At 57.0% G+C, this 17,452-nt stretch overlaps 7 protein-coding genes across 7 annotated transcripts; 3 read left to right on the top strand and 4 right to left on the bottom strand.

Annotated features, from left to right (window-relative positions):
* Positions 1-80: 80 nt before the first annotated feature.
* On the top strand, positions 81-1,741 carry B0H18DRAFT_1087152 (uncharacterized protein; the record flags this gene model as incomplete). The annotated part of the gene is made up of 5 exons (XM_048032140.1): positions 81-100; positions 154-274; positions 428-844; positions 880-1,069; positions 1,155-1,741. The coding sequence occupies 5 exons, from the start codon at positions 81-83 to the stop codon at positions 1,739-1,741; spliced, it is 1,335 nt and encodes a 444-aa protein (XP_047888109.1).
* B0H18DRAFT_43270 (uncharacterized protein) lies at positions 1,635-2,820 on the bottom strand. Its single transcript, XM_048038079.1, has 5 exons — positions 2,686-2,820; positions 2,458-2,626; positions 2,264-2,402; positions 1,956-2,212; positions 1,635-1,900 (listed from the first exon to the last, which is right to left on the bottom strand). Exons 2-4 carry the CDS (start codon positions 2,611-2,613, stop codon positions 1,968-1,970), a joined length of 540 nt encoding a protein of 179 aa, XP_047888108.1. The 5' UTR covers positions 2,614-2,626; positions 2,686-2,820; the 3' UTR covers positions 1,635-1,900; positions 1,956-1,967.
* A 1,804-nt stretch (positions 2,821-4,624) lies between these two features.
* On the bottom strand, positions 4,625-5,275 carry B0H18DRAFT_43220 (uncharacterized protein). The gene is made up of 2 exons (XM_048038076.1): positions 4,796-5,275; positions 4,625-4,681 (listed from the first exon to the last, which is right to left on the bottom strand). Exon 1 carries the CDS (start codon positions 5,193-5,195, stop codon positions 4,809-4,811), a length of 387 nt encoding a protein of 128 aa, XP_047888107.1. The 5' UTR covers positions 5,196-5,275; the 3' UTR covers positions 4,625-4,681; positions 4,796-4,808.
* A 1,432-nt stretch (positions 5,276-6,707) lies between these two features.
* Positions 6,708-7,733, top strand: B0H18DRAFT_1123770 (uncharacterized protein; the record flags this gene model as incomplete). The annotated part of the gene is made up of 1 exon (XM_048034737.1): positions 6,708-7,733. The coding sequence occupies one exon, from the start codon at positions 6,708-6,710 to the stop codon at positions 7,731-7,733; it is 1,026 nt and encodes a 341-aa protein (XP_047888106.1).
* Positions 7,734-10,725: 2,992 nt separating this feature from the next.
* B0H18DRAFT_1035738 (DUF1000-domain-containing protein) lies at positions 10,726-12,050 on the bottom strand. The gene is made up of 5 exons (XM_048030324.1): positions 11,817-12,050; positions 11,655-11,763; positions 11,534-11,594; positions 11,286-11,473; positions 10,726-11,232 (listed from the first exon to the last, which is right to left on the bottom strand). The coding sequence occupies exons 1-5, from the start codon at positions 11,894-11,896 to the stop codon at positions 11,053-11,055; spliced, it is 618 nt and encodes a 205-aa protein (XP_047888105.1). The 5' UTR covers positions 11,897-12,050; the 3' UTR covers positions 10,726-11,052.
* A 551-nt stretch (positions 12,051-12,601) lies between these two features.
* Positions 12,602-13,155, top strand: B0H18DRAFT_1087150 (ribosomal protein S5 domain 2-type protein; the record flags this gene model as incomplete). Its single annotated transcript, XM_048032139.1, has 2 exons — positions 12,602-13,048; positions 13,081-13,155. 2 exons carry the CDS (start codon positions 12,602-12,604, stop codon positions 13,153-13,155), a joined length of 522 nt encoding a protein of 173 aa, XP_047888104.1.
* Positions 13,156-14,850: 1,695 nt separating this feature from the next.
* On the bottom strand, positions 14,851-16,232 carry B0H18DRAFT_884038 (kinase-like domain-containing protein; the record flags this gene model as incomplete). Its single annotated transcript, XM_048041011.1, has 2 exons — positions 14,851-15,596; positions 15,647-16,232. 2 exons carry the CDS (start codon positions 16,230-16,232, stop codon positions 14,851-14,853), a joined length of 1,332 nt encoding a protein of 443 aa, XP_047888103.1.
* Between the last annotated feature and the right edge of the window lie 1,220 nt (positions 16,233-17,452).

Raw genomic sequence — 17,452 nt, 5'->3', positions numbered from 1 at the left:
GATAGTGTTGCGTGATTTAGGCTTCGTGGCGACCTTTAATACGACGAGGAGCACGCCGCTTCTTTCACCTGCCTATCGTCATGAGTGCACAAACCAGTACGTGAAGCTTGCTTCTTGCTCGTTGTACGTCTAATGAACCAGCCACAGATGAAGCAAGCATATATGCATCGTGGGTGGCGGGCCCGGCGGGCTAGCGGCGCTGAAGATGGTCTTGGATACCCCGCAACACAAGGCAGGGCTCTGGCAAGCCACCGTCTTCGAGGAGCGCGAGAAGGTGGGCGGGGTCTGGTGAGCAAACATCCTTTTGCACCTTCAACACGATACGACCCGAGAGTACAGGGTCCCCGCTCCCCCGTGACGACCCGCCCGTGACGCCCTCTACGACTCTCTGACCACCAACCTCCCGCACCCCGTCATGTGCTACGAGTCCTTCCTCTTCCCGCCGTCCACGCCGCTCTTCCCGCCCGCCGCGACCGTCGAGAAGTACCTCTCCGACTACGCCGCGCACTTCGCGCTCACCCCGCACATCCGGCTGCAGACCCAAGTCCAGGCCGTCGACTGGCTTCCGGACGCGCAGAAGTGGAAGGTCCAGGTGGACGCGCACGGGCTCGTCGAGGAGCCGCTCTTCGACCTGCTCATCGTCGCGAACGGGCACTACCGCCTGCCGCGGTACCCCGCGACGCCCGGGCTCGACGCGTGGCGCGCCGCGGGCAAGGCGACGCACTCTGCGTGGTACCGCCGCCCGGAGCGCATCGGCGCCACCGTGCTCGTCGTCGGGGGCGGCCCGAGCGGGACGGACATCTCCGCGGAAATGCGCACGACCGCGCACGTCGTCATCCACTCCGTGGGCACGCCCCCGCCGCACAAGCCCCGCTCAAGATCGAGGACCGCGACGGCGGCCGCTTCAAGGTCCGCGGGCGCGTCGCGGCGTTCGGGGACGTGGAGGAGGGCCGGGTCGTCTTCAAGGACGGCTCGGAGGAGACGGGGATCGACCACTGCATAGTGGCGACGGGGTACCAGCACCACCTGCCGTTCCTCCCGCCGACGCTGCTCAGGTGGAGGTGCCCCCGTCCGTCCCGCCGCTCCCGCCGATCCTCCACAATTCGACGTACCACCTCTTCCCCGTCGCGCGCCATCTCTTCCCGCTGTGCCAGTCGTTCCCGCCTCGCGGCTTGCCTTCCTCGGCCTGCTCAAGGGCGTCGCGCCCCTGCCGCTGATGGAAGCCCAGATCCGGGCTACCCTCGCAGCCTTCGCAAACCCCGCGATCATCGACGCGGAAGCAGAGTCAGCGGCGATCGTCGAGCGGTACGAGCACCTCCGCGCGCGGTTCGGGCCCGAGGCGAGCGAGGCGCACATCGCCGCGGCGTGGCACGTGTTCGCGCCGCAGATGCAGTTCGACTACCGGGACGAGCTGCACGGGCTCGTCGGGTGCGAGGAGCGCGTCGCGAAGTGGGTGCGGGAGATCTACGACGCGCGGGACGTGCTCCGCGCGGAGTGGCGCGAGCTCGAGCGCGTCGGCGAGGCGGAGGAGTGGGTCAGGGGCGTCGGCGAGGGCGGCGTGGAAGAGTGGGTCGAGCTGATGCGCAGGGTGCTGAAGCGCGCGCAGGAGAGGCCGAAGAAGAGCGGGAGGACATGCAGGAGGCGAGGCTCGCGCGTGCGGAGGGCGAGGATGGCGGCGAGGTCCGGGTCGCACAACCGCTCGCGGAGGAGAGCGGCGAGAAGGAGGCGTCAAAATGCGTAGTGAATTAAACGAAAGTAGCGGAAGTATGCGGTATGTATCGTATTGATTTTGTATACAGTACGTCTAGCGAATGCAAAGTCCCATCCAATCACGAACGAACAAATCGACAGCAGAGCAGGCTTGGACACAAGTAAGGTGCGTCTTCGCCCGTGTCGCGCTCTGTTGACTCAACATTAGCGACCTCCGAAGACATCCACGTACGTAGCAAGCATACCTGTCTCAAACTTCAAGCTTCAATGGCATGCTGGTGTCCGCCTCGCCCAACAGGTGGGGGCTCAAGCCGATGGCAGCATATTCCCCCTTTTCGTATCTCTCCAGGAAGGCTTTCATTCTCTCGGTATGTTCGTCCAGACCTTGGTAGCCTGTTCCGTGGACAAGGCGGCGTCCCGGCACCCGTTCTGGCAACATGAATTTTGTCTGCGAGATCGTGGAACTGCTCGCTCAAGAAGAAGGTCGGACGAGGTTTGCTCTCTGCTGATATTTTGTCAGGAGCAGAGCATATATATTTCGGTGGCCATATACCTGTCTGATCCGCGTACTCCAGCTTCGGGACTGCCGGCGCGGAATGAGTCGCCGTTGTTTGTACTGGGCTTAAAGGCTCGGGCGAGCATGAGCTTCCGGGTGTGGGCAGTTGAGAGTTAATGACTGGCTTCGAGGGCTCCTGACATGATTACTCAATAAGTAGGAGTAATTTTATGACAGATTGGATGTAGCACCTGCTGCAGCTTGTCTTGCTGATGTGCAATCCAGGTCTCGATATCGTCGGCGTGGACGCCGAGTCGTTTCGCCCATATATCGACTTGGGATCTCGTGGCCCTGGGGTACTCTTTGACGAGGATTTGTAGCGCCGATATGATGCCTGAGCGCTGCATCAATGAGGGTACACTGATTGACAATGACAATCTTAGCTCTAGTCAATGATTGCATTGCGCATCGCAACGTACATATATCCTCCACCGTCGAAGGATTGACGCGATATGGGTGTTCCTTGTTAACGTCGACGGCCTGCCCGCCTTCGCGACGCCACCCTGGCTGACCCCGTCCCGTTTCCGGTGAAGAGCTAGCCTTTGGTTGAGGTTATCATATCTGTAATGCTCACAGCCTGGCAGAGCCACTATCTTCTGGAGTGTCTCCTTCTTCTGGCTTTGTGATGGATATGGGTTGACTTTGTACAGCTCTGTAGGCACCCGTGAGCAACGAACACAATACATACAACAATAGGAGGCTTCAATCACCATCAACGAGTCGATAGCCTTCTTCGGTGATCCTTTTCCCGCTCGGTCTGCGGGGTGCGATCTGTGTGGCTTGCCTCGCGATTGGATACGGCGTAGACGCCGACGACCCTGGCAAAGTTACCCAACTCGGAGAACTTTCGTCGACACTCATGTTAGGGGCGTGTCGTGTCGTTTCAGGCTGCCACTGGGAGCTCGGCCGCCCAGGTTGGGTTGGGGGGAAGAGTGATGAGAGCAACGAGGCACGGTTTTTCGTTATTTATTGGGCACGACACGCGGCTAGCGTCTTTTGAACGAAGCTCGTTCTCTGCCAGACCTTTATCCTACAAATCAGTTGCCGACTCCGGACTCGTTTGCCAATTCATTCGGGTTAGACTTAAACGGGGTAATTGGGTACTTGTTTAGCCAGTCGGTTCACGCTTCTTGGTTCTATTTGGAAACGCGACCCTGAACCGGCCCTAAATAAACATCCAATTTGGGCCCTGCAGCTGTGAGCCGAACCAAAGCCGAGCCCCTATGGTGCCAATCATCCACTCCGTCTCCAGAACGTGAATACCCGGCGAATACTACGAAAGATAGCAAGCCATACGGGCTACATATATGCAGACCCATTGCCTTTCACATGTGAGGAAAGGAGTGACAGCCATGAAATGAAATGTACTGGAAACAATGGCTATGGTCATGCATATCAGAAGGTCAATGCAGTAAGCAGCATGGCTGACTAGTCTGCTTATAGGCTCATCCTAGCTGTTCTTTAATTCAGACAGGGGTCGACTACCATGTGGCCGCGCCTTTTGTCTGGCCCAGGCTGTTCATTCCAATGTCCAAGCTTCCGATTCTCGCGAGCTTGGCTCGCGCAACCACTATGTAGTAAGTACTTATCCGGGGATCCGGGGCGCAGCAGCGGCGCATACTTATCACTTCCCTGACCCGCCTCCTCGTTCACCACTCTCGTACATGACTGTCACGACCGAACATACATCGATTGCCAGGGGCTTGGGGTGCGAGTTACTCTCGCAACTCCGACGACACTGCTATGTTAGTTTCGTGAGTATCGCCCCTATATGTTGCGTCTATCACGCAACACACGACCTAGTCAGGCTGGAACCCCGGATGGCAGTGATAGAAGACCTCGTGTCCTCGACATTGACCGAGTCATGGGCATCTGCCATTGGAAGAACGTTCTCTTGTGCTTCCCCTCTTCGACGCGAGTCGTGGCAGGCCTGTTCAACGCATCGATTTCCCATCGCAAGTCATTACAGCTGGCAATGCAATTGAGGCCTTGACTCGGACAGACAAGAGCCGCTGTACCCCCTCGCCACTCGGCGAACGTTGCGGTCTCGACAGTCTCAATGAGGATCCTCAGGCTATCCGAACGGTCAACCCCCGGCTCCCGGATATCCCTTCGTATCAGAGGTACGTGTGTCTGTCTCACGGAAATGTTGCGTTTAATGATGATCTATGGCATAGTCATCGGTGGTCTTCAACCGATGTGTGCGGGACGCTCTCTCCGATGACTCCTCGAGTGAACGGTCATGCTATAGAGGGTCCAGCCGCTCGCAGCAGGCGGGAAAATCTGTAAAGGTGCTGATCAGGGTATCTGTCGTACTCAGTAGCAAGCCTGTCGCAAGTACAGTTACAGGGTCAAGAAGGCATGCCACTACATCGCTCAACGAGTGGGAATACCATACAATGAAATCAAAATGTCCTGTGCTTAGAGTGAGTCGCCTCATACATAAATGTCGAACGTGGAATAGGCCGAAGCCTCGGAACAAAGCTCGTCCAGTCTCAAGTTATTTCTGTTCATATGTTCGCAACTCACTATTACATCTGGTCTAGATATCGGCGCAGTCGAAGCTCGTCGTGACGTTCGGGTCTCCAGATACGTACTTCGCCTCGGTCGGGTACGAGCACAGCGGGCGCTCGACTGCGGCGCTCTTCTCAGGTTCGTCGTCCATGAACTCGGTCGCGATTATACGCTCGGGGCAATCCCGTTCTCGATCCAGTTCATGATCGCGTAGACCACGTCGTGCTCCGCGTCCATGTACTCCGGCACACTGTAGGCGTCGCCCACCGCCTGGGCTGCGCCCGCGATATACCACCGCGCGTCGTTGACACCGCCGGCGTAGTGCTGCACGCCAGGGATGACGAAGACGCGGTAGAAGGCGGACACGGGCACGCCTGTGGTACGAGTATAAGAAGGCTGTTGAACGTTGAACCATGGCCCGTGATGTCGGAACTGCCAGTCTGCGCTCCTCTCGCGTGCAGTCACAATGCTAGCTGCGCATTGACGACCACTTTCAAGCTACGCACGGAGAGACCATTGGCACTTCATCTATTTAAATTTCTCGACACGATCAGCATAACGACCTTCGCTTCCAGATCACAGGCTATCTATCTCACCTGAGCTGGCATCCGCACGAGTATCATGGAGTGACTCTGTATGACTAGCGAGCCTGGAAGCACGACGACGAACAACTCGGGATGTAAGTGGCGCGGCCCCTACAGTTGACAGTAATCTTGCAGTAATAACGCTAAACCGCCTCAGGCTGCGCGCTATGTACCCACTCTGACTGCGCTACGGTTGCCCGATAAGTAGTCCGGGGCCGAGCATTTTGCGCGACGCGCCTCAGCCGCAGTGCATCGCTGTCTGCCGTCTGCTGCTCCTCCTCAACAACTCACTCAAACCTCACGCTACGGTCATATAAGTGCTCCCGCTGCACTACAAGCACCGGGGAGAGCAAGACAGACGTTCTAGTGAGTTCACATCGACTTCCAAAATTCACAAAAAAGGATGACGACCCCTGTGACAGGTGTGTGACGTGTCGCGTTTTGCCACACCCGCAGTGGGTTGTGAGACTGGTGACACCGTGCTCGTCTTTACGACCGTCCTCTCCTTCGTCAAAGAGGTCGCATACAGCAAGCAAGTAATCAGGAGCTGTCTCACGTGGTCTTCCCAACAACAAGGTTTTGTATTAGCTCGGCCTGACCATCCGCGTAAGTCATCCCTTCGACTTGTCCTCGTAGTATGCCTTCTGATTCAGTCGATCGTGATGTCAATTGTACAAAAGATACAACCAAGGATCGTGTTCGACGCGTCACTGGCAAAACACAGAATCGCGTGTCTTGGATCTGGTGCGCCTGACCACTAGACGCGGCCCACGCGCGACCGTTCTCAACAACGTACGGCCGGTCACCTACTTCACGATCTAGGCTAAAACTCGTTGCCTATGGGGTTTTCTATAGTTCAAATGGCGGATAAATCAATCCCCGAAGCTGCGCTGCTTGCTAGCGTACTGTCAGACGACGACCGTGCGCGATTACACGGGCGCTCTAGGCGGAGGTTCAACACTGGATCTACGTCGAAAGACAAGCATTACAGCGCCGTTTCTTGGACTTAGGTTCCTGCATGACTCCACCATCACTGTTACACGTTGCCAAACGAGATCTTTGTCCCCATCATCCGCCTTGCCGGCGGGGACTGCACTATGGCGTGGATACTCAAGGCCATGGGTGTGTGCCGTCATTGGAGACAGACGTTTATCCATACACCTCTCTTATGGACGGATATCCACCTGTCGAGGGATATGCAGTTCTCGGCGCTCTGTTTGACACGGTCCAGTGGTGCCACCATCAACTGGCATGTTTACGAAGATCGTGTGTGACCACCTCCTATGGACTGGTACTCTACGACTGGTTCTCTCCTTGCATTACATCATACAAGGATCAAACACATGTGCATCTATCTCGACAAAGCCATCGTGCCCCTTGTTCATCCGCACTGGCAGTTATCGACCGTCTCTTTGCCCGTGCTCGTTTCGATGGACTTGACGGCTGTCGCTGGGCTTTCTTCACAGTGGATACCCAGTTACCTCCCAAGTCTCCAACACCTTACGCTCCGTCGTCTTTCAGTTGCTTTTACCCATCTACCCCTGCCGCAACTGACATCCTTGGAGCTACACGACCTCGACTTCCGCTCAAGGGACCTCGCATCACTTCTGGATGTGCTGAAGACATGCACTTCCTTACAACGTTTCGTATTCGCGGATACCGAAGACATGCCATTCAACGTATCCTCCGTCGCGGCAGGGTACAGAGTGTCGCTGCCACACATTCGTCGCTCCTGTATAACCGCAGCCTCGGCAGATACATCAAGCTTGCTCGCACACGTCCTACTTGCCAAACAAACTCATCTCTTGCTATATCCGAACGACTTCCTGGAACCGCGGGACTGGAGCGACCGCATACCCGTGCTTCATACCTTCTTGCTGCGTGACACAGCGTACTGGCCGGCTATGAAGGACGTAACTCATATAATGGTCTGGTGGGATGAGTGCGATCTTACTGTCTGCGCAGATAGGGCAGATACGGAGTTCTGGGAGTCGCACCCGTGGAGGTCTCTTGACCTCATCAACATGAACTCGGTTGTCGATGAACTCTCCCCCCCCCCCCCACCGGCACTCGTCATAAAGCATATCAAGATATCCTGGCCCCACCCCATTGCGGGACCCCTTCTATCTGTCGTAAAAGAGCTAGGCGATTTCTTTCCTGCGTCTGCGAAGACATTGGTCCTCCGTGGAATCGCGGAAGATATCCCCAAGCAGATTTGGGCTGAAACTCTCGCTAAATTCCCTGCTATCGAGCACTTCGAGATCGTCGCGGAAGAAGACGCCATGTGCGCTTTTCCTCTGGCGCTCAGGCCGACATCGAGCGGATTCCTTGCCTTCGTCTGCGGGAGCTCGTGCTGCGATACAAAGTAGAGGTAAACCGGAGGAACAGTGACTGGCGAATGCTGGATGACCTTCGTGCGGTATTGCAGGAGCGCGTCGGCGGAGGCTCGCGGCTGCAGTCTCTCATCCTTCAAGTGGACCCTCCACCTGCAGTTTATGCATGGTTTATTACGCAGGCGACGGCTGCCGGTCTGTGGCCACCCGACTTCGAGGACATACAGAGGGAATTGGCACTTGTTGTCGGGTCATTGAAGATCTTGTGTATGGGACCAAATAAGAGTGGACAATCGTCGTGTAGGTATAGGGTGTTTTCAATGATATTGGTAGCAGCGCGTTCATCTGTGACGATGGAGATATTGATCATGCATGAACTTGGACTGCAACGAGCACACGATGATCACTCGCATCACTACACCACACTCATACCCCCTATATCGTCTTCCGGTGCATCCTTGAAGCTGTCAAGTAATTCGTGAGTCCTCTGGATCCGCGTTCCTGTGTTGCAAGTATTGAATCATATGATAGGAACGCCTATCTTTAACGGAATGTCTCATTGTGTTCGAAGCCGTGGTGGGTATAGTTACGGCTCATGGCCATCCAGCTATACTAAAGTGTGTGTATAGTTCAATCTTTCGGATCTACATGCGAGTTCGTCATGAAGTTGTTGAGACACTTGCTCCACAGTGGCACTGGCAGCGGTGCGCCCACTACTCTTCTCTGAACATACTCTAACTCCCACAGCGTGGCTACAAATTTGCGTACGAGGTCATACAGTCTGAACGGAGTCTGGTGCACAGCGTGACAACTAGATGCCAGGGCCAATCATCGTCAGTACTCATTTGGATTCGCATAGAGGCTGTGAGTGCTGACAGTGGCCCGGGAACAAACAAATACGAGGACAGCCGTCGCAGTGTACGTCTTACTTGCAGGTGCTCTTGCCGACTCGGCTGGTAGGCTGATTTAGACGAGTTTGCTTGTCCAGGGTCTACGAAGGACGCTTTGACCGAGGTCCGACACGCTTTGACCGACCTGCTTTGACTGACGCGCCTCGCCTTCAAAGCGCGCGTCGACGGGACGTCCGCCCCCTGACGCTAGGCTTTGTTTCTGGTCGCTATGTCCCCTATCTCTTAAGTATAAATACTCGTCCTGGATAGCTTTCTTCACCCGTCGTCTGTCTCTCATCTCGCGCGGACGTCGATAATTTCTCTCTCCTTCCCACGAGCCGAGCATCCCGCGGGCAATCCTCCCTCCTCGTGGCCCCAACGGCAGCTTCTAGCGCAGCCCTGCGTCAGTAGTATCGTGATCACGGTCTGTTCATACTGTCCTCAACAACGAACGGTTAGTCACTTAATCCACGATCTGCGATATTCTATTGCTCACGAATATCCAAGAGGCTGATGGCGGAATCCAACGACTCTCTGGAATTTCTACTACGGCACGGCGTCTTCAAGGAAGAGGCCCTGCGTTGGGCCTCCCTCGAAGGGCAAGCCGAGCGGAGCTGTTCGCCGAGTTTTGAACAGTTGTTCAACTCGATTCTCCCTGTGAACACGTTGCCAGACGAAATTTCATCGCCATCGTCTGCTTTGCTGCCTCATCCAACAGCGCCAGCCTGAGCGCCGTCGCTTGAGACGGATAACCCGGCTCATGGGCGTATGCCGTCATTGGAGAGACTCGATCATCCATACACACCTTTTGTGGACGGACATCGACTTGTCCAAGAATATGCAGTTCGCGAAGCTCTGTGTGGCCCGGTCGAACCCTGCCACCTTCAACTGGCGTATGACCGAAACTCAAGTAATGCCGGCCGATTGGTGCCCTGCCACTTGCGCCTTCCTTGAGGTACATCATACTCGGATCAAACACATGCAGATACACTTTCAATACCAGGCGTTCATCGGAGAGAAACACTGGCAACTGTCGATCGTCCCCTTGCCTGCGCTGGTTTCGATGGACCTGAAGATTTCACATAGGCGTTCTTCCCTATGGATTCCGACTCCCGAGCACCTCCCGAGTCTCCAACGGCTCTCACTCGAGGATCTTACGGTGGACAATATCCTTCCCCTGTCGCAGTTGACACACTTGAAGCTACGAAGGGTGGACGTCATCCCCAAGCTAAGCATAGCCTCATTCCTGGACATGCTGCAAGGATGCCCACTGTTGCAACATTTCATGTACGAACATGATACCAGGAAGCCTGAGGACGTCGACGGGGGGCTCGCCAACTCGCCCAACTCTCCTCCGGCGGACCTCAAACGCACGGTGTCTCTACCCTATATGCAACACTTCGATGTGTACGCATTCTCGTTCGATATCTTTTGCCTGCTCGCACACCTCTCATTTCCCAAGCAAGCACGCCTCACGCTGCGACCATGCGGCTCCGACCGCGATGAATACCCTAATGCACCCTGGCTGAGCACTGTCTTGCCGCGTGACACAGCGTATTGGCCGGCTCTTGGGGACATCACCCACGTAATGGTGTGGTGGGACATTCGCGACAGTCTTACTGCCTATGGGGATGTGGCACATACGGAATTCTGGGACTCGCAGCCGTGGATGTTTCCTGGCTTTCTCTTGGGCGTCGATGATATTCCCGTGGCGCCGTCACTCTATATTCAGATGCAATTGAAGACAGCATCGATTCGCCCCTTCTATCGGCCATCAAAGAGCTGGGCGATTTCTTCCCGCCATCTGTGAAGACGTTCGTCCTCCGCGGAGGAACACAAGAGATCGACACGGAGGTCTGGGCGAGGATGCTAGCGGCGTTCCCTGCTATCGAGCACCTCGAGCTCATCGCGGAAGAAGACGCCATGCCCGACTTTCCTGCGGCGCTCGAGCCGACATTCAGCGGAGACGTCCCCTGCCCAGGTCTGCGAGAGCTCGTCCTGCGTTATGAGCCAGGTGACGTATCCGACCACAGTCGGCTGCTGGATGCTCTTCATACAGCGCTCCAGCAGCGCCTTGCAAAGGGCTCGCGCTTGGCATCCTCAACCTTGAATGGGAGTGTAGAATGCTGATGAGTTGGGCCTTCACGGGATCAGTGGTCAGTCAGGTATTACCCGAGCTCCTGGAAAGAACCTTGGCCTTGTCAAGGCTTGTCGGTTCACTGAGGATCCTTGTGGCCTGCCAAACATTAGAGGTTGGAGACATGTGGGGTTGGCAGCTGTTGAACATGTCGGATAACGGTAGTAGGTACAGGAGTGGCAGCGCAGGAACGGCTACTTGACTCGTCCATAAGTAAGCAGGTGTCATGCCCATGTATAAGTACGTTTCCCTGATGTAATATAACACATTTGTTTGCGCTGTCAGCCCAGGCAAAGCGTAAGTAAGTACGTACGATATCTGCACACGGTCATCGGGCAGTAGTCTGTTGTGCGCCTGTCTTCTCAGACACCTTGTCGACCAATGGAGCGCGCGCTGCGGTCTCAGCAGGTATCACCAGCTTCTGACTGGCATCTCTTCGCTGCGAGCGGTTATCTCCTCGGAAGCCCAGGTAGTACACCGTGGATGAGTCGCCACCGACGGATTCACTCTGTGGTAGGCAGTGAGGCCGCACATACGCGAAGTGAGTGGTACTTGGCTCACGAAGAACAACGAGAGCGAATGCACGTTGGTAAAGGCAGCGCTCCGCAATGGATACTCCGTCACCCCGGTGTCGTCTTGGAGGAGGCTGATATTTAAGTGGGGCGTAATATCCTCGGCCGCAGCGAAGTCGACGATCGTGGCGTGGTTCACGTATATGCGTATACGTCGCGGAGCTACCTCACCCCTGCCTAACGGATTGGTCAAGCTGCCCCTCCTGAGGATCGTCCCGCTGATCAGGGTGGACTCACCCAGCTTCATGAGCACGGACTTGACACGCACGTTCTGGGTGAACGGCACATGTATGATGAACTAGAGGCCGCGCGTCAGTACACCGCAGACCCTTGGCGGGACGTATGTCGTCGCTCAGACCTGATCGTCGACTCCGGACTCGGCGTACCGGGAGGTGTCGTTGCGCTCGTCCCAGGGCTTGATGATCGCTTGCGCGTCCTCCGGGACGGTTAGGTTCAGCCCATGCACACTTCAAGCCCTGTTACAAGTTGTGGAAAGCACGGCGTGCGGAGGAGAGCTTACTTCAACTTGTCGATGGATCCGTACAGATTGGTCCCGTCCGTCTCTGCGGCGATGGACTCGAGAGTGTTGTCCGAGGACATGGCTTCGTTGTCTGGCGGAGACAATTGAAGACGAGAGGATGTATTCGTTCTGGACGAGTACGAAAGACAAGCAGTACGCAAGGTAGTAGACACGGTCTCTGATGTGAATGGATTCTGGTGCCCAATTGACCTCGAAGTGAGCAATGTAAGTAGGGGCGAGCGTCGGTGTGACACGGACAACACGGCGGGTAACAGACTGTCACGCCGCGTCCAGCACGAAGCGCGCTCGGTCTGCGTCACACCCTTTCTGCCTTCGCCGACGACCACTGCACACCCGGGTGCTCGACATCGTCGACCCCGATGAACGTCGCCAAAAATGCCCTCCGCGCTGCCTCCACAAGCCGGCTCGCCATGAGGCTCGCTGCGCGCCCACGACCGTCGACGGCCGTGCCCCGCCGCTACGCAACCGGCTCTTCATCTCGTTCCCCCACCTCGCTCGTCGAAAAGGACGAGGAGGGCGACGGCTTTCACATCCCAGACCGCATACATTCCGATGCCCCCGACCTCATGCAGCCCGACATTCTCCTGGACCTTGCAGAGAGCAAGACATTCGAGCCCAGTCGCCGCACGAAGTTCCAGAACACAATCACCATCCGCAACGACCAAAACATGTTCGAGATCCTCCGCCAGCAGCTCGGCGATGACGGTACGGGGGCGGACAAGCTTGGGGACAATCCCTACTTCGACGTGCCCATGGTCAACAACATGTCGTCGCTCTACATACATAACCTCCTCTCCCGGAACGTCAGGCAGCAGACTGGGAAAGGCAAGATCAGCCGCCAGCAGGTCATCACCGTGGTGGGCAACCAGAACGGCCTGGTGGGCGTCGGCATTGGGAAGTCTGACGGCTTCCCAGAGGCCTTTGCGATGGCGACCCGGTCGGCTCTGCGGAACATGGACTACGTCGAGCGGTTCGAGGACCGCACCGTCTGGACGGAGATGGAGCACAAGTTCGGCGCGACCCGTGTCATCATGCGTCCCCGCCCCGTCGGCTTCGGCCTGCGCTGCAACCCCAACATCTACCACATACTCAAGGCGGCGGGGATAAAGGACGTTAGTGCGAAGGTGTGGGGGAGCCGCAACCCGATGCAGGTCGCCCACACGGTGATGCAGATGCTATTGCCGGGATGCGAGCCTCTGGGGATGGGAATGGTATCGGGGGCTCGGGGAGAAGGCTGGCCAAGCGGGTTGGGATGCGGACGAAGGATGAGATTGAGCGGGAGAGGGGGAGGAAGCTTGTTCCATTGCGGTATCCATGATTGTACGTCGTGACACCTACAGCTGCTTAATCTGGGTTATGGTCTGCTCTTCTGCGCTATGCATAGGCGTGTTGATAGTGCAGAGTGACTCAACGGCTTCTGAATATCGGTGACCCTCCGTTTTCTGAACTTTGGAAGACGTCCCCACCCATTGGACTGCAACCCAACCATGCCTCCAAGTGCAGCGTGTCTGGTGCCCCCGAATTAACAAGGACAAGAGCACCCTTTCCCGCCAGTCGCCCGCTGACTAGGACTCCTCCCTATTATATGCGAAAGCGAATGCTCTGAGCTAAAAGTGTAACGATAGTCTCGACAATTTGTTGCGGCGGAATATTCCAGGTGCGTTCATGTTTACTACTGAGGAGGGACCACTCGCTACGTTCTATTGTCACCAAAGGAGGCGTCGCATATGGCATATGGCATACTGGTAAGTATGGGTGCATAGTACAACAAGTGTTCTACAGAAGCGTACACGGTTCAACCGAGATAAAGATAACCCGAATACAATGCAACTTAGCAATGTTGACGTCAATGATGGATGCCGAAGATGAGAGGACAGTGTGTATGCAATATGCTGTAGCGGAATGGGGATTGTGGGATGGAATGAGGGATGCGCGATGCGATGCGGGATATGCGTGTGCGGGAGATGACTGTGAAATATGAAGAATGCGTGAGCAATAATGATAGCGAGACAGTCATGAGTTCGTCAAGGTCGAAGTCAAGGGCACCGTCATGTCAGCACAGCTGAGAACAGTTTTCCGGGCGAGAACCACGCTCGCGCGGACCTCAGTCTTTTCCGCTGGCGCGCCCGCTGCGTCTCCATCCGCTCGCCCTTCTGCGCGTGCGCGTGCGTGTGCGTCTCCGTCGGCGGGAGACACAGGTACGGCTGCGGCGCGGGTCCACTCGACGTCGACTGCGAAAACGCCCAGTTCGTGCCCAGCGCGGCGGGCGCAGAGTCGGAGTGCATGGCACGCCCGTACGCGCGCGGCTCGACCGCGGTGGACCGCCCGATCGGCGAGGACGAGCGCCGGGGGAACGCGAGCTTGAGCGGACTCAGGAAGCTGAGCGTGGACATCGTGCGCTTGCGCTCGCGCGCGACGGGCGAGGGGGGCGAAGGTGGCGGACGAATGGGGAGAGGAGCAGGCGAAGTAGGCGCCGCCAGAAATGACGCCTGGGGAGTCGGCCCCGCGGGCGGAGGCTCGGAATGGAGAAAGGAAAAGGGCGAGTACCAGGCGCGGGCGTCGCGCGGCGAGGTTGGCGTCGGGGCGAAGTCGAGAAAGGAGTACGAGCCGGTCGTGTCGGGGGAGTTCTGCGGCGAGAAGGGGTGCTCCCAGGTGTAGGAGTAGCGGTCGATGGCGGTCGTCTCGCCGGATATGGACTCCAGCTCGCCCAGGCCGAGGGTGGGAGACTCTGCTCTGAGAGCAGACGTAGAGTTCTCGCCCTCGATCGTCGGGTAGGTGTAGGTCGACTTGGCGTCCACATCCGCGCAGCCGGTGATGGGGGTCTCGATGTCCATCGCCTGCGCCGACATGAGGTAGGACGTCTTGTCGGGGACGACAGCGGAGAGGTACGGCGAGTACATCCCGTACGCCTCCATCTGCGCCTCCAGAGCGGTGTGCATCGACGACGAGCGCGCGGAGATCATCATGACGCTGTCGTCGTAGTACGTCGGCCGACCGTTGTTCATGTCGACGTTCAAGCGCAGGGCAGGACGCCTGTTCGCGGGCTGGTTCCACCCGGCGCTTTCCGGACCCGGCGTCCTCGGGAGCGACGGTATTGACGGCGACGAAGAGACGACGGAGTACGTCGAGGGGTTGCTCGGCGTGTTGAGCGCGTCGAAGAGCTTGCTCTGGGCGAAGAGCGGCGACACCGGGGATGGCGACATCGAGCGGCTGTACGAATCGTGGCGCGCGCGAAGAGACTCGTCCGCCCAGGACGACCGGGTCTCGGATTGCGTCGCGAAGACCATCTCGGAGTCGGAGTCGGTCCAGGACGACACGAGCGCCTCGTCGTGCGGCCTCTGCTGTGGCTCGGGCTCCATCGCCTCCTCCTCCTCTTCCTCGGACTCGCTCTCGGACTCTGCCCGGATACCCGCCTCCCAGGACACCGCGCCATGCTATCCTCGAACAAGACGTCGGGAGAGTAGAAGTTCTCGACGCCCTTGATCGCACTGCGCATCTCGCGCAGCGTGATACGCCTGCGCCAGTCGACCTCGAGCGTTCGCACCAGGAGCATGTTGACCTCCTCTGAAATCGGGAGCACGGTGGGGAGGAAGTGAAGGGGGTCGCGGAGGTAAGCCTGGAACGTGCAGTCGTCGGCTGCGGCCGACTTCCACGGATTCCGCCCGGTGATGAGGTTGAGCAGAATGATACCGAGCGACCAGATGTCGTTGAAGAGGGGAGAGTACGTCCGCGTAGGTGCGAAGACGCCGCCCTGGCATTCTGGAGGGTATTCAGTATCAACGCCATGAAGCGCGATGGATCGCACACACCTGGGCTCATGTGGTAAACACTACCGGTGCGGAACTCGGTACTAACCGTCTCCGTCGTGGCAAGTCCGAAGTCTGTGATGGCCAGGCGCATGCCACCATCAAAACAGAGCACGTTCTCCGGCTTCAAGTCGCGGTGATAAATATGCAGGGAATGGCAGTACTCGACTGCGTCAAGCAGCTGCAGGAATACTTCCTTAATGAGCTCGTTATTGCCCAGATAACGACGATGGTGAAGGATCTGCGAGAACAGGTCGCCGTCCTCGCAATAGTCCATAACAATATAGGTGTACTCTGGGTCCTCGATGACGCGGTGGAGGGTAACGACGTTGGGGTGCGCAGAGGCGAGTTGGTGGAGGGTGATCTCGCGCAAGTGCAGCTGGCGTTGGCGAGAAGCGTTGCGCTTGGGCGAGTGAGGGAGGCACTTGACAGCGTAGGAGATGGGTTCTGAAGAGTACGCGTCTACGGCTCGGTAGACGACACCATAACCACCATAGCCAAGCACTTCGACGAGCTCGAGGGAGTCGTTGTCTATGAGCGTGCCGAGCGGTGGCGGTGATGGCGAGCTTGCAACCTCAGAGGAGACCATGGCGGCCGGCGTCGTAAGAGAGGGTGCGCGGGATAGATAGGCGGACCGCAGAGCACAGAGGGACCCAAGGACGGGGAGACATGGCACTTAGAGTGTCCGTATTTTATCTGGCGAGAACGTGACATACAGACGGAAAGGGCGTGTACACCATGAGGCTGGGGTGCCCTTCGTGGCGGCTCTTCACATAGGGACCGACAAGGATCCGAGTGGCTGTGGGATCCTATGGAATTTCTCAACACGCCTCCTCGGTCCAGATAAGGCGAGATGGTGCTCACATACATTCAGCCACCTGCTGCTCTATCTGTCTCGCCGTTAGGATGTTTTGAAACCCTACCGGTGTTAACGCCCGGGCGCTAAGGTAGTGCCTGTAGATGTTCACTTTACGGTTCGGAGTAAGTACGAAGATAATCTCCACCCGTACGCTCCATAGAGATACAAGATAAGACTGGGCCTTCAAAATGAAGGGTGGGGAGCGGAAGCATTGTCCGAAAGCTGTTGAACACGACTCAACGGCGCAGATCGCATAGATCTCGAGATTGATCCAGATCCGAAGGCGACCCTCGCAGCTCGCCACATCCCCGACATCCAAAAACATGTGAAACTACACGACATCCAGTGACCCCAGACCCGGATGCGAACTGCATAGCTTCAACAAAACGCGCACAGCTGAAGAAGACTTAGACATTTTGTGAGGCGGTTCAGAGGTCATGTTGGCAGCCGACGGAGATCATGCGCGGCTGGAAGTCTAGGCAGGGTGAGGAATCCTGTACGCCGCATGTATCACACTTGCATTCTTGCTGGCCTTACATTGTGCGCACACCCGGCCCGATAATCTGGATCGTCGTGCTTGCATTCGCAGCTCCGGGACCGACGCACTGGCGCATAGCTAAGAGGTGCACTTATCAATGTGCTGTAGTCCACTGGAAGGTGCGATAGACGTACAATGTGACCGGGCATTAAAGCCCTATTCTGAACCATTGAGGCGGCGTTACTCTTGCTCGTAAGACGAATTCATATTGGTGGAGCTACTGTGCAAAGACTTTGTCGTCAGCGACGTAGTGACGAAACAGGATATGGACGTACAGGGCCGCAGTGAGCAGGAGAGCCAGCAGACGTCACTGATCACTAATGCACCAGGGAATGAGCTATCGCCGGCAATAACACTCGTCAGCACACTTCCTACATCTCATACAAGCAAAGACGCACCCATTCCCAGCAGT

This window comes from Fomitopsis serialis, assembly GCF_022376445.1.
Source record: "Fomitopsis serialis strain Sig1Antser10 chromosome Unknown B0H18scaffold_106, whole genome shotgun sequence".
NCBI lineage: Eukaryota > Fungi > Basidiomycota > Agaricomycetes > Polyporales > Fomitopsidaceae > Fomitopsis > Fomitopsis serialis.
This window is presented reverse-complemented; position numbering and strand designations above follow the sequence as displayed.